This window comes from Plectropomus leopardus, chromosome 12 (genome assembly GCF_026936395.1).
Source record: "Plectropomus leopardus strain MGB_pleo_1.0 chromosome 12, ASM2693639v1, whole genome shotgun sequence".
NCBI lineage: Eukaryota > Metazoa > Chordata > Actinopteri > Perciformes > Serranidae > Plectropomus > Plectropomus leopardus.
Window position 1 is genome coordinate 2,190,643 of NC_142187.1, and position 15,031 is coordinate 2,205,673.

The 15,031-nt window shown below is 39.6% G+C and overlaps 1 protein-coding gene across 3 annotated transcripts in view; it reads right to left on the reverse strand.

The window, feature by feature from the left end:
- Positions 1-2,595: 2,595 nt before the first annotated feature.
- agla (amylo-alpha-1,6-glucosidase and 4-alpha-glucanotransferase a) overlaps positions 2,596-15,031 on the reverse strand; it is a 43,453-nt gene continuing 31,017 nt past the window's right edge. For all 3 annotated transcript variants that reach the window (XM_088085956.1, XM_088085955.1, XM_042497468.2), the window contains 15 exons: positions 13,799-13,929; positions 12,457-12,593; positions 11,574-11,707; positions 11,255-11,430; positions 10,933-11,035; positions 10,659-10,782; positions 9,251-9,352; positions 8,426-8,537; positions 8,148-8,283; positions 7,851-7,963; positions 7,549-7,760; positions 7,311-7,408; positions 7,029-7,116; positions 5,902-6,035; positions 2,596-5,502 (listed from right to left, as the gene is read on the reverse strand). In XM_088085956.1, coding sequence (XP_087942082.1) covers positions 5,385-5,502; positions 5,902-6,035; positions 7,029-7,116; positions 7,311-7,408; positions 7,549-7,760; positions 7,851-7,963; positions 8,148-8,283; positions 8,426-8,537; positions 9,251-9,352; positions 10,659-10,782; positions 10,933-11,035; positions 11,255-11,430; positions 11,574-11,707; positions 12,457-12,593; positions 13,799-13,929 — 1,918 coding nt within the window. In that variant the 3' untranslated portion in view covers positions 2,596-5,384. The remainder of the gene's footprint in view (positions 5,503-5,901; positions 6,036-7,028; positions 7,117-7,310; positions 7,409-7,548; positions 7,761-7,850; positions 7,964-8,147; positions 8,284-8,425; positions 8,538-9,250; positions 9,353-10,658; positions 10,783-10,932; positions 11,036-11,254; positions 11,431-11,573; positions 11,708-12,456; positions 12,594-13,798; positions 13,930-15,031) is intronic.

Below are 15,031 nucleotides of genomic sequence, written 5' to 3' on the forward strand. Positions count from 1 at the left end.
GATATCACAGGGAGCCAGCGGAGGTGTCAGAGTAGCACTGAGGTCGTCTGAGATGAGCGGGAGCTGCTTTGGAGAGAAATGTGTTTGTTCTCTCTGCATGGCCGGCACACGCAGACAGCTGGAGGTGCCAGCACCTCCCTGCCTGACTGCCAGCACGGCTACATTCCAGAGAGGGGGTGAAAATAGTGAAGGAGGAAAAAAAATAAAACGCAGGAAAGAAGAACTGCATCAGGACGCGCTCAGCTTCAGTAGAAACACCAAGTCCAAAAAGTAAATGAGTTCAAATGTACTCTTAGTGCTGTGTCACAGATGTTGGAAAGGTGTGTGTGTGTGTGTTTTAGTTTTTTTTAAAAAAAAAGTATAATAAGTTGTTTAAAACAAATCACAAAATGTGATAATATAGCATGTTGTTCAAAGAATCATATAAACATTGCATAGTATGTTGTTAAAAAAAATTATAAAAATGTAATAGGTGATCAAAACATACTAAAAACATAATAGGATAGCATGTTGTTAAAATCAACAACAACAAAAAAAGACATAATATAGTATGTTGTTAAAAATATCATTAAAAACGTCATGTACACTACATCTTGTAAAAAACATAAAATTTCATACCAGGGTATGTCATTAAAAAATATAAAAATGTCATGGTATAGTATATCATTTAAAAAATCATAGAAAATTCATACTATAGTATGTGTTTAAAAAAAATAAAAAATGGCATTGTATGGTATGTTGTTCAACAAACCATGAAAATGCTGTTGTATATGTCGATCCAAAAAATAAATTAAAAACAATCAAAAGTCATAAAAATGTCAAAGTTGAGTGTGTCGCTGAAAGAAATCCTGAAAACATTATAGTATAGTATAATAATCAAAAAATCATGAAAACATCAAAGTATAATATGTCTATCAATAAATTGTGAAAAAGTTATAGTATAGTATGTCACTCAAAAATCATAAAGTCTCATAGTATTGTATGTCTTGAAAAATCACATAAAAATGCTCATAGTACCATAAGTCATTCAAAAAATAATAAAGATGTCAAAGCACAGATTGCTGTTAAAGAACATTGTGAAAATGTCACAGAATAATAGTAATAATAGTAATAATAATAGTCAGTAATAATAGTCATAGTATGGTATTTACTTCAAAAAATAATAAAAATAAAAATATCATAGTGTTGTTTGTGGTCCAGAAAATGATGCCACAGAATAGTATGTTGCTAAAAAAATCCCCAAATGTCATAGTATATTATGTTGTTTGAAAAAATTATAAAAACATCATTGTATGTCAAAAAGTCACAACATACATTCGGACTGCTAGTTGCAAACAAAGTTACAAAATATTTTTAAAAAAGAGTTTAGTGTAGCACTTTCATTTTACTTTAACACAATACAACTTACTGCTCCCCAGCAGCACTTTGGGATCTCGGTGCCTGAGAGGTGAACTGGCACCTCTGCTAGAAGGACTCTTTGAAGACCTCCAGTCTTTTATAATATGCAAATCCACTTTACATGTCTGGATATATTTCCTAAACTGCTCTGTAACAGCTGCTCTCTGTATGAAGTTGAAGTCCAGAGGATGTGGATTATTATTTGGAGTCATGACATCTCTACAACTGGCTGTTTTGTCACTACTGAACTTCATAACCATCTACCAGATTTTCACATGTATGTTAGGCTTGAGCTGTACTATGGTGTACCAGGGTATTTACAAATCCCAAAGGTGCTCCTCTTCCTTCCTCCTCCTGGAACAGGCAGCTGAGCTGAAAGACACAGTGACACCTAGTGATGGAGGGAGAAGTTACAGGACTGTAAACAGCTGGCGGCCAGCAGGCAGAGAGACTGTGAGGAATAACAGCATGTTTTTTACATCTAACTTGGTAAATTAAGGATTTATTTGGACAGTGGAATTACTATCTATATTACTAGCAAGAGTAACCAAGACAGTTTGGGTGAGTTTTATTCTATTTTTGTCCAGTTTGAATGGAGTGTGTATTATGATGAGTTAATAAGACAATTGGAGAGAAACTTGAATTCAAAAAATGAACAGCTGGGAGGTGCCCAGTTTCTCACCAGTGCAAAGGCTTTGTCCCTGCCACAATGGCCATAGGTTTGACTCGGGCCTTTCCTACATGTCATCCCCTCTCTCTCCCCCTTTCAAGCTATAGCTGTCCTATCACATAAAGGCAAAAAAAGCACAAAAAGTAATCTTTAACAAAAAGGTGTACTGTTGTATTTCTCTGTTTAATAAGGTAAATAACTGTGAGAATATTACTTTTCTTAACATTTTGTGAGTTTCTATTGTGTGTTTTCTTTTAAAAAGGTGAAAGTTAGTAGAAAGAGTAAAAGAGTAAAAGTACAAGTTATTATATATCGCCCAAGCCTAATGGATGGCATTTGTTCCATCAATGCCAAATACCCTAACTGACAATGAAAAATAATCTGTTTATCTGCTCTGTGATTCAGATCCTACTCCTTGGCCAGTGCTACTCGTCTCTACCAAGTTTCATGAAAACAAAGCCTTTAATTTTTCTGTAAACCCAACTGAAAACATCAACTCCTTGGTGGAGGTAATAACAACACACATCTGCTCTTTATCCAGATTAGTTTTATTTGTGGTTTTAGACTCGTGATTTTACTTTTCAACAGAGATACAGTAGCTCAGCTTCAGTGGTCTGTGTTAGTATACTTTCTGTTGTTGGCAAAGTGTCAACATCTCACATACTGAACTAGGATGTTATTTCTATCAGGTGGCACTCTTCCAAACACAGGCAGCTAGCACACTGAGTGTAATTAGTCCATGTAGAGACTAAAGACTAGATGATGTGATGGAGTCAGGAGGATCTGCAAACACAAGGGTTAAAGACACAACAATCAACAGCAGGGACATTGGACAAACAGCAGCACACACAGCTTTCTTATCATGTCACAGGAGGAGTGAGGCCATCACGTCCTCCTCCTGATGTGTCTCCTCCTCTGTGAGAGGGACGCTGATGTGTCATGTCACATGTGGAGCTGGAGGACAGTGGAAGGCCACCAATAGAGCTCTACAACATGGTTACACACTACAGCAACACTAAACAATGTTCATGCACAAAACTGGACATTAGCACACACACATGATATCAACTTCATCATAAGGCTCGTGGGGAACATCTGGTGAAATATGGAACAGCTGGAAGACCATTATCTGTGAGTAAAGGCATCCGGTGGAGGCTTCAGTACAGTATGTTTTACAGAAAAGGGACTTAAAAGTGTCGATATATAATACTGGGAGAACTGGTTCATCACAGGTGCTACAGCTTGTAGGGGGTCACCTTACAGTGAGCTCAGGTCACTTGTTTGGACAGGCAGGAGGTAGGACCGAAGGTGTGAATGCACACAGTGACTGGTTATTTGAGTTCACAATAAAAGGCCGTTTTAATGCTGAGTGTGTTTTTGCTCTTGTTCAGGCAGCAACAGACGGTCAAAGTTCTTCAGTGTGTAATGACTGAGATAGCACTGAGCTAAAAACATTCCACTGTTACACTGCTGACTCCACCCGGTAATGACTACAAACATATTTAAAACTTGATTTTAAAATAACCTTTTTATCTTTTATCTCTTATGTGCACTTTTGATATTTTATATCTTATCACTTAACTCTTTTATTGTAAATCTGTATCCTTTATTGTTTTTTTTATTATTATTATTATTTATTTTATTGCTGTGTAAAGCACTTTGAATTGCCCTGTATGAAATGTTCTTTACAAATAAAGCTGCTTTGCCTATTGAGAACATATCAGCAGCAAAGGTCTGGTCATTCATTTCAAATATTAGAGAATGTGTATTGTTATTTTTTGAAGGTTGAATATGACAACCATCTCATGATGAAATCTATCAAGTTCACTTTGTGGTCTGACTGATTGTTGGCTCTGGTTTTTCTTTCACTGGTAAATTTTATAATTCCTTCTAACACACAATATAAAGTCAGACTGGTGAATGCAGAGGTTGAATCAAAGGAGTTGTCAGGTCATGTGACTACCGATACAATACAGAAACAAACGTGTATATTCCCAACCAAATAGTTTGTTTGCTTTTAAGAAAAGATCTTTACCTTAAAACAAGGTTTCTTCTTTTTTAATCTAAATATTTTAGAAATATGTCGCCAGCTCATTAGCAGTAAACACTGAAGAACACTGACACCAGATCAGCTCGGGAAATGCTACAAGTTTTAAATCACGGCTCAGTCTGGTAGTATTCAGGATATGGTCTGTCACAGGGGAAAGAGTCTAAAAATAAGGTTTCTACATCACCTAAAATGAGTTATCAGTCAATAAGATTACAGGAATACTTCACCCGCAAAATGACCAGTTTTATGTCAATTACTCACCCTGTGTCATGTTGAAAAAGACTTCAATAATCTCTCACATTACTCGTGCAGTGTAACCCAAATCTGATTTATCCAGTCATATGCTGAGTGCTTCCCAAACACATGCATTTTTGCTAAAATCATTTCTAACTCGTATGCACAAGCATGGCTGAGAGCCTCGGCACGCACCACACCTGCATTTGAACTGTGCTCAAGTGGAGTCTATGCACACACATAGTACATGCTCAGGCACACGCAGGGTGTTTTATATTTTAATATTTCAGTGAGAACACATATTTGGGAAGTGCCGAGCATACGGCTGGAGAAATGAGACTTGGATTATACCACACAAATTGTAGGAGAGTTTGTAAATAGATGTTTTGATTTAGTTTGCTGGTGTTAAAGGTGGACTCTATTTACTTTGATCCAAAAACAGGAACATTCATCGTGAGACAAAGTTTTCCTCATGAATTCAAAGTAATACAGGAGAGTAACTGATGTACAAGAGGTCATTTTGCAGGTGCAGAAACAACCATGTGACATAAAATATGGTGTTTCTGTGAGCTGTTAAGTTGTTGCTAAAGTCTTGACTGCAGCAACAGCCCACTCTGATGATAGGAAATGATGTCAGAGGTCTGCTTGGAGAGCTGGTGGTTTACAGACTGAGGGTACAAACACACAGGAGGCAGTGTTCTGCAGAGCTGTGAGCTCCTGGTTATTTCCAATCAGAGCCAGCAGATGTTTGAGGAGGAGTCTCACAGTTCAGATGGACACACTGTGACCTGACAGAGGAGGAAAACTGTGGTGCGGTTAATCCCACCTCATATCTGCTTATATATCTAGTAGTTTTTCAACATCCAATCAGATGTTTGGACATTTGGACTGTGGGCTCAGTGTGGGCAGTGTGTGTGCATCTGTGTGTTTCTACTCAAAGTAAACTCTGTGTCAGAAAGTGACCTTCTTTCTTCTGCTTCTTCAGTCAAACCTCTGCTTCAGGAGGTCAGACTGCGTGACATCAGCGGGGCATTAGAGGTCATAGAGGGTCTCCAACACCGTGGCCAGAGACCAGGCCTGGGTCTCACAGCTGAATGGGCAGTACTGGCCGTTCTCATTGGTCAGCTCTGGCAGCCCCTTCCATGGAGACCTGAGAGGGAAAAATACACAACATGAGTCATTACACACAACACATCAGTTAGTTTGCTCCATGCTGTTACATGTAGGAACGTGCACTAAGACATTCATTGAAGTAAATATTCCTGATGGATCAGAAGCTGTTTTTCATTCTCTTTTTGATTCTTCAGTTTAAAACAGAAAATACTCATTTTGTCACCATGATGTTTGAGAATAAATTAATAAAAGGTGTACAGGGGCTGAGGCATATTCAAACATGTTACTCAAAGGACCCATTGTAACAGTGACATTTTGGAAATGAAACTTGAACATGGCGCATCACAGTGCTAACATGCCATTTGACGTGGGTGTATCCTGTGAACCAAAGAGATACTAGATGTATGAACAAACACAGACACACACAGACACAAACCTCTCCAGATGGGTATAATGTCGAGACAGGACGTTTTTCACCAGGGTGACCGTCTTCGTGTAGCTCTTTTCTCCCATCTTCTTGGCAAAGTAGAGTTTAGCACGCAGGAAGTAGCCTACCGGCCATAGCCACTCCTACACACACGCATGCAAAAAAGAGAGTTAGTTATGTGCAGTAGAAAGATAAAATTATTTAAATGATGCTGCATCACCATTTCAGTCACAACTTGATAAAAATTTGAGGGAAACTTCTTCAGACATTAAGTCTGAGAGCAAAATAATATTGTTTTAAATATATTGTTAGAAATCAGCCGTGACAAAGATGACATTACCAACATGTTATACAAAAAATATGGAGCGTGGAATGATTGAACATCTGGCTTTGCGCTGTAGCTTTAAAAAATGTAGCCTGGCCGGTTGTGGATCAGAGCTGACACTAAGATGACTTATTGAATACCTCAATATTCGCCACCTGGAAAAATCCAGGTCCTGTGCTGGTGATCCTTTTGTGTCTACTGTGTGCCAACTGCAGAGGCAGGTTGTGCCTTTAGTTGCTAAGCGACCACAATCCATGCATATCATAGCCTACTAACAAGAAATCCAGAGTTTGGAGCTTCTCTTATTCCAGGCATTGTTTTTAAGTGTGTATTTGGCCTACAAGGTGTTACTTAAGAGTTCTTTAGTTATGGCCAAAAACATGTTGCATGACCTTTGATCACCAAATTCCAATCAGTTCATTCTTGAGTCAAACTGGACATTCTTAGGCCTTATTCAGATATTGTGTTCATGAAAATGAGATGGATATAAGGTCACAGTGACCTTGACCTTTGATCACCAAATTCAAATCAGCTCATCAGTCCAAGTGAATATTTGTGTCAGAAATTCCCTTGGGGTGTCCTTAAGATATCACTTTCACAAGAATTAGATGAATGTAAAGTCAAACTGCAAAGCCATCCTGCCCTGAAAAACAGCCGCTTTAGGAACGTTTACGTGCTGTGACAGCACTGCTCTCACTTTTGCGTAACTTCCACGTGTGTTAGACAAACTCTTCCAGAGGCCACGTGACCCTGCAGCTCTATAGCCACGAGCATCTTTCTTATTCTACTATTCAGGGAGTGTCACACTCACTGGTCCTTGGTGGTAGTTGAAGCCTTTTGCCAGGTTGTAGTTGTCATTGTCCAGAGCGTTGTCATAGACACCACAGTACACCATGTCACTGGGACAACACAGACACAGTGTCAGTATGAGAGTGAATATATAATCCTCCAACTGCTGCGGCTAAACTGGTCATAAAGCTTCTTTAAAGCACTTAGACGTGATTACACTTACAGTCAGGAATAAAACAGTAGATCCACTACATGTTTAAACAAATATGTGTGTGTACTGGGAGTGTATTTAGATCTATATTACTCTGGGTCAAGAGTCTTCATTCCCAGTGGTCCCAGTAGATACTTCTCAGCCATCTCCAGAGCCTTCCAGGCTCTCTCCACAGTGAACAGCTCTGGAGCCTGTAAACACACACACACACACACACACACACACACACACACAAACACACAAACACACACACACACACACACACACGTCAACCAAAAGAACAGTCACACACACTTACACATGACTCAGACGATCGTCTCTGTCCTCTTACCACCACCATGGCGATGGTGAAGTTGGGTCTGAGCTGGTAGTCACACCAGGGGCTGGACGCTCCATAGCTGTCCTTGTAGATGCCTTTTTTGTGCACCAGATCAAAGCGCTTCTCATTAGGGTCATTTGGGTCACCGGACACCCAGAAACCTGCCTCAAAGGACTGCTGGAGCTGCTGGTTCCACTGGGAGTACGAGATAAACACCTCTTTACCTGGAACACAAACATAAGTGTTTACAGATGCCGGAGACATTTCTTTATCTGGCAATACAGACACTTTGTCTGTCAGTGTGTGTGTCATACCATTTCTGTGTACTTTGGCTCCATCATAAGGGAACAGTCCTTGGGAGTGGAGCTCCACAACCCAGCGGACAGTTGACTTACTGAGACCAACGATCTCTACTGCGGCTCCATCTCTACACACAAAACAGTCACTTCCATTAATTACTTTGTAAAACATCAGAGAACACTCGAAAAAACATGCATCGTTGTGATGATGTGAAACAGCAAATCTGAACATTGATGATGGATTGATCAAAAACCCAATACAGGATCAAAAGCGGACACAAAGTGCAGTCAGGAGTTGAGTTTGTGGGTTACCTGGGAGTAGCAGGCATGCCTTTGTTCCTGGCTCTCTCACTCTCTCCCATTTTGTCCATCCAGGTGCCGCAGTTAAAGCGGTTTCCTCCAGACACAAAGCCTGTGGCTGGATCCACCTTCACAGCCACATTGAACCCTGGGAAGGAGAGGAAGAGCTCACAAACACTGAGGCTGGAACTAAAGGAGAGTTTGGAAAGTTGCTGCCGTAAACACATTTAACACTGGGTTCTATGTAGAACCAGAGAAGGAACAACACACACACACTCTGTGTGTCCTACCTTCATCTCTCATGTTCATGTCTATCTTGGACCCAGCGTTCCTCTCTCTGAAAGAAATTCCCTCCAGGTGGCGCTGCAGAGCCTCCTGGATCACATCATACAGGGGCTGCTCCTACACACACACACACACACACACACACACACACACACACACACACACGATAATATACTGTCGGTGGTAGAACTCGGTGGGGTACTTGACCCCCCCCAGAAATTGTCATCCATTGATACAGGTTAAGTTACACCCGGTCAGGTGGAGGCAGCCCTAACATTTATATTATTAACTTACTATCACGTAACGGTGCATCTCAGGTGATGTTGCAGAGTAACGCAAAACTAACGTAAGACATAGTGTGACGAATTACCCTTTATATGTAATATAAGTAATTAAGTAACGCATTACCCTTTTTAAAAGTAACAAGTAATGTGTTATTCATAACGTTTTCTTTTTTTTATTATTTGAGTAAAGACCAAAACACTGCTAAACGCACACTGTGTTTAACACTTGCTCACAAGTAATAATTCTGACATTAAATTAGAACCTGTCTGACAGGAAGATAAAAGAATTTAAGTTAAAGTGAAAGTCAGTGTTCTGCAGTAAACTGCTCCATGCTGTCCCCTCTTTTATCTGATATTTCGAGATGAATCTTCCTGCTGTAGAATTTTAAGGTTGTGCTCATTTGAGCTCCTTTGGGTAGTTTAATCTACAGCAGTGTGTCATGGTCCAAAAGATCATCTTTGATTTGATTCAAATATTCGTTTGATTAACATGTGTGTGTGTGTGTGTGTGTGTGTGTGTGTGTGTGTGTGTGTGTGTGTACATACCACCTCTCCAGGTGAGCGTGGTTCACAGTCATCAGTAGGGTACATGCGTGTGACAGGGCAGCGAAGGATTTCATACCCCTGAGGAACGTGGGTAGCATAGTCCTAAACAAAAGCACATATACGTGTAAGTATAGTATAAGGAAGTACTGAAGTACCTCATTCATCTTTGTAAAACTACATGACTCACCTTGCTTATTTAATTTTTAATTAGGTTAATGAACATTTAGATACATTTTCACTAGATACAATAATAAATAACTTTACAGAGGAGTAAATTAACTTGTAATTGATAACTCTAATTAGGATAATCATTTAAAACGGGGTAAAGAAGAAAACTTAAACCAAACTTGTTTTACTTCATTGTTGGTATTTAGCTCACATCTGCCAACTTTTACAAAATAATGACACAACTGTCTTTCTGAGGGATGAAGCTGGCTTGTGCAAGCTGTTCACTCACCATAAATACCTGTGAGCAAACCTTTCTTTCACAAATTTCATAATTTAAGCCTCTCTCAAGTTATTTGTTACGTGATCAATGAATTAACATATAATCAATCATCAAGTTACTCACTGGCCTCATTTTCTTTACTGACACAAGTATATTTGGTAGCCATGGAAGCTAGTTATATCTGCTGCAGGGATTTTAAAGCCTGCTTTAATATTACAAACACTCCTAGCACAAAATGCACTTTTCCAAATGAAGCTTTAAAAAATATTATACATTAATATGATTTTCTACTTTCATTGAGTTTATTTTTTAACCAGCATCAGTCCTAGTCATAAATATGAAATATGTGTTTTTGTCATGATGCCACTATGTTTTGCAATGAACCCACCTCCATCAGGAGGAAAATGACAAATTCCAAGGCAAAAGCCCAGAATGACACCCATAAATAATACAAGTCATGTTTTTATGCTTTGATAGCTGTGGGCTAAAAAAATCAGTTTGAATGGGTTTCAATGGAGCATTTTTTGACCTTAACAGTCAGAATGTAACAATGTAGTTCCACAGTGTGTTTAAGACTTAATGTAGGAGCTGAGCTGGAGATTCCAAGATTAAACAAAAATACACAATCTTGCCAAAAATGTATGCCATATGCATGAACACAGCCAAAATTATCAAGAAATTAGGAATGAAAAGCTTGTAAAATGCGGCAAACAGTCCCAAAGGGTTAATCATCATTGGTTTCAGTGCACTACTTGACACCAGCTTGACAACAGCATTAGTGGCCTGTGGCGCTGATTGGCTAATCATTAGTCCCCTGCTATGCACATTAGAGTTTCTTTTTTTTTTTTTTTAAACCAAGTATCAGCTTCTGTCACAATATCAGACGAATCTGTCAACTCGGAAAAATTGGCGGATTTAAAGTTCTGGATTCAGGCAATGACTTTCTGTATGTCCTCATACCTGGATGCACTGCAGCCACCACCACACAGCATCGCGGCAGTTGTATCTGGCACAGCGACCCTCTCCCAGCAGGTTGGGGATCAAACCATGACGCAGCGTTCCCGCAAAGGCCATGATGATGTTACTATGGAGACCATGAGACAGAATGGTTAGTTACTTCAGGGCAGGTCACTGACGCAGCTTTTAAAGAAGACACAAAAAGGTACTTTTATAAGCCAGAATATCACAACAACCTTAACGCAAAATGTCTCATCAGAAACAGCTCATTTCATACCGAGCCTCGGTGTGTCTGCCCGTGAGCAGCATCAGTCCTCTGAGAGCGATGAAAGTGTCTCTGCCCCAGCACCGGAATATCCCAGAGGAGAAATGAGGAAGACCTGAAGAATATCAGGTAGCACATCGGTTCAATGACTGTCCACCTACTCTATATGTGTATTATAAATCTTCATCCCACACCCCCCTTTATTAAAAAAACAGGAAATAATGCGTTAATAATGTCAATGCAACAAATCTGGATTTACCTTTTCAGCATTTTTTAGTTTTTTATTCCTAAATTGATCCTCAGAGACACTTTTAAGCATCTGTTGCTAGGTTACCTGCAGCCAGTGAGACACAGCACTGCTCCTTCTGGCCTGTGATTGGACTGATGCGATAGGGAACGTCCTCTATTTTTGAAGAAAGGGGAGGGAGGGCTGGGAAGCGTCCCACACCACACATCTGAACTGAGCCCAGCGCCAGGTAACGGACAAAGCTGGAGCCGTTCTGGACGAAGCTGTTTAGACAAGGACATGAGAAATCAAAGACAGGACATGTGCTCGCTCAATATGTCACTAAACTGCAACAAATCAGACCTTAAAAGTTATCTTAGATTTGAGTTTCAGATCTCAATAATGTTGTTTGCATCATGAGTCCTACCTGGACATGAGTTTGTGAGTTGCGTCCAGGGCTGTAGTGTAGGTCGACACCATGATGGCGTCAAAGTAACAGGGGATGAGGTAGCGTGGGATGTGTTTCAGGTAGTTAAACATGGCTCCCAACCACTGACCCACCTGCACAATGTTACAGTCATCACTCACTACAGGAATTCATTCCTTGCTGCTCATTTGGTCACAATAGTCCAACAACCACTCTACTGACCTTAATGGAACTAATAGTAGTAAAATATGAACTAATAGTAGGAAATTGTAATTAGGAACAACCAATTTTATCTCTTAAGGGGATAGAATCTGCTGGTGGATAAAGTGGCGATAAAACTGCCGGGAATTTTGGAACACCTAAGAAACAAAGAAATTAATTAAGAGAAGGCATTTGGAAAACAGAAAATAAGAATGAATGTGGCAGAATTAAAAACTGCGTAAAATGAGGACCATGAAATTGGTATGACCCAAGTCCTTATCCTGCATCTACAGAAACAGTTTGAAGCAAAATGGCAGGATATGGAAGGCCATGCCTGCAGGAAGACTCTCAGAATTTATTCAGTGCCTGAGAAAAGTGAGGGGAATAACATGACTGAGTTTGTGGAAAATCTAATATGAGAGAAATTGGATGTTAACGGTGAAATCCACTTTGAAAGAACACACCATGCACCTGAGCGGCACACCGCGCACAATGACCAACAAGTGCTTCAAGCTACCTGGACAATGAAGGGCATTCTGGTGAATGATTGCAGGACCTATTTTGATGAAGACTTTACCACCCAAATGTTTAAGGAGCGGGCAAAAGTAGTAAGAAACAGCATAAGGAAAGACAGAAACAAAACTGGTATTGTAATGTCCCTTTAAGGTTGTTAAAGCATCACCTGTGCCAGCGGTCCCTCTCTGTGTATCAGTCTGTTTGAGACAAAGTCCATCAGCCAGTCTCCTTGTCTGAGGTTAGCACACACAGGGTGGCCCAGGTCATTGTTGGGACGGATATCAGCCAGCACTGACATCAGACCTGCAGAGACACACACACACACACACACACACACACACACACACACACACACACACACACACACACACACACACACGCACGCGCGCGCACACACACACACACAACAGGTACTCTTACACTTCTGTCATCTTAATGTGAGAAATAGCAGGGTCAGATATCAGTGTGAAAACAAAAGAACCTGCCAAGAGCTGCGGTCACAATTCAACTGGTGTGTATTTCAGGCCAATTAGTGTAAAAATTATTATTACCTTAACCCTTAGGGACTGTTTGATGCAGTTACGTGCTTTTCATTCTTTTGATAATTTTGGCTGTGTTTTTTTGCAACATTGTGCATTTTTGTTTAATCTTGGAATTTCCAGCTCAGCTCCTACAATAATTCTAAAATACACTTTGGAAACTAAACTGTTACATTCAGACTGTTAAGGTAAAAAAAAAATAAAAATCAATCACCATTGAAACCCAATCAAACTGACATTTTTAATCCCACAGCCATCAAAGCATAAAAACATGCACTGTATGATTTCTGGATGTCATTCTAGTCTTTTGACTTGGAATTTGTCATTTTTACTACTTTCCACCTGATGGTATAATTTTTACCATATTTGGCATATGGAGAAAATACATGCTTTTTCCACTAGGTGCACTGTCACAAGCAGTGTTGCTGCTAATATCTACTATCTATCTATCTAGTAAACAGTGTTGCTGTAGATAAAAAAAATCTACTTTGCATTAAGTTTTTTTTTTTCATTAACATTTGTTAAACATTTTTTCACTTTAACAGTGTCACCTATGGTCAATAAATCACATGATCCATACATATAAATATAAAACTATAAATCGCTAAATGTAATAACAGTTACTGCATATAGTTTATTAAAAATAGTAGATTTTTTGTGTTTTTGTTTTCATCTCAAAACATTGAGGCATCATGACAAAAACTTGGCATTTAAAGGGTTAAATTTGTGATTAATGATTAGAACCGGTGTTGGTTAAAAAATTAACTCAGTGAGAGTAGAAAATCATATGAATGTATAACATTTTTAAAGCCTGATTTTGAAAAGCGCATTTTGTGCACAGAGTGATACAAATGTAGAGCATTTATTGAAGTGAGCCCTTAGAGTAAGGTATTTTGTCAGAATGTTGCAACTCTCTATCCTTGTTTCAGTACACTGTATATGTAAACTGTGTAACTGCTGTGCATCTACCCTGTAATCCAGCATATTTGAGGCTCTCCCATCCTGGAATACTGTAACAGCCTCCACCATCTTCTTGTTCTTCTGAGTCGCAGCGGAACAGCAGGATGTTCAGGTCTGCTAATGTCAGCTTAGATATCAGCCTGTAAAACACACACAGCTTTAAAATACACACTTCATGCTTTAGCAAATTAGATACTGTTCACAGGTGCTGCTTTTTCATATCATTGTTTGTATTCCACACAGTCTGACAGCATCATATATATTCTGTATCATGTCTTTATTTTCTGTATGTTCACTCAGGCCTCCAGTTTTCTTTGTAGCAACACATTCCCTCAGATGGAAATGCACAAGATGTCTTGTTTTGTTTCTCTGAATACACATTTACATCACAGTGTCATTAAAAGAGGGATCCATATCAAGGCAGCAGCACCAAACCAGAGATATCATATAGTTTCATTTATTCTTTCTCCTAACCAAAACCTGGTAACTACCATTATGTAATTCAATGGCAGACAATTTGGTCAAAGATTGGGGTGTGTTACACAAGTATAGCAGCTATTCTTACTAAGGGTGTTGTGGACTGCTTCCTTCTTAAGTATGGATCTACATGCTACAAAAAAGTGATGGGAAGTTATTGTCTTTACTATCATGACTTACTCCTACCAAATGTCCCAGTCTGTGCTGAACTGGAGAAAAGGGCATTTAATAAAATTTTTCCAACAAAATTAGCATGTGTTTTTTGAACACAGGTAAACCCGGTAAAAATAGACTATAGACTGCTTTCCCATTGCCAGTAGCGCAGAGCTGTGTACACAGCTTTGCAGTAAAAAGTACGCCTTTCTGTGTGTGTGTGTGTGTGTCTGTGTGAGTGTTTTCGTGTGTCGCATTTACTGACAGGCCACAAAACAGGTTATTGGTAAGCCGTAGAACGCAGCATGGATGCCAGCGAAAATGTTAAGGTGGTTAGTTCTTTTTAATACCTCTTACTTTTTCAGTCTCTCTTTCAAAGTCGGTGCAGATTAATTTGGATCAATGTTTGAGCGCTGCTTAAGCGGAGACGGACAGTATTTTTTGGTGGTACTCAATTGCACCTCGGCGGTCAAGAGGCTAAAATTAGCGTGTTCCCCCGGGTGTTGTGTCTCAATCACTGCCAATCAGAGCCAGAAGCGATAAATACCTGTGACTACTGCAGAGTGGGTTTGACCTGGGTGTGAAAGCAGACTGTCACCTTTGCCATTACAT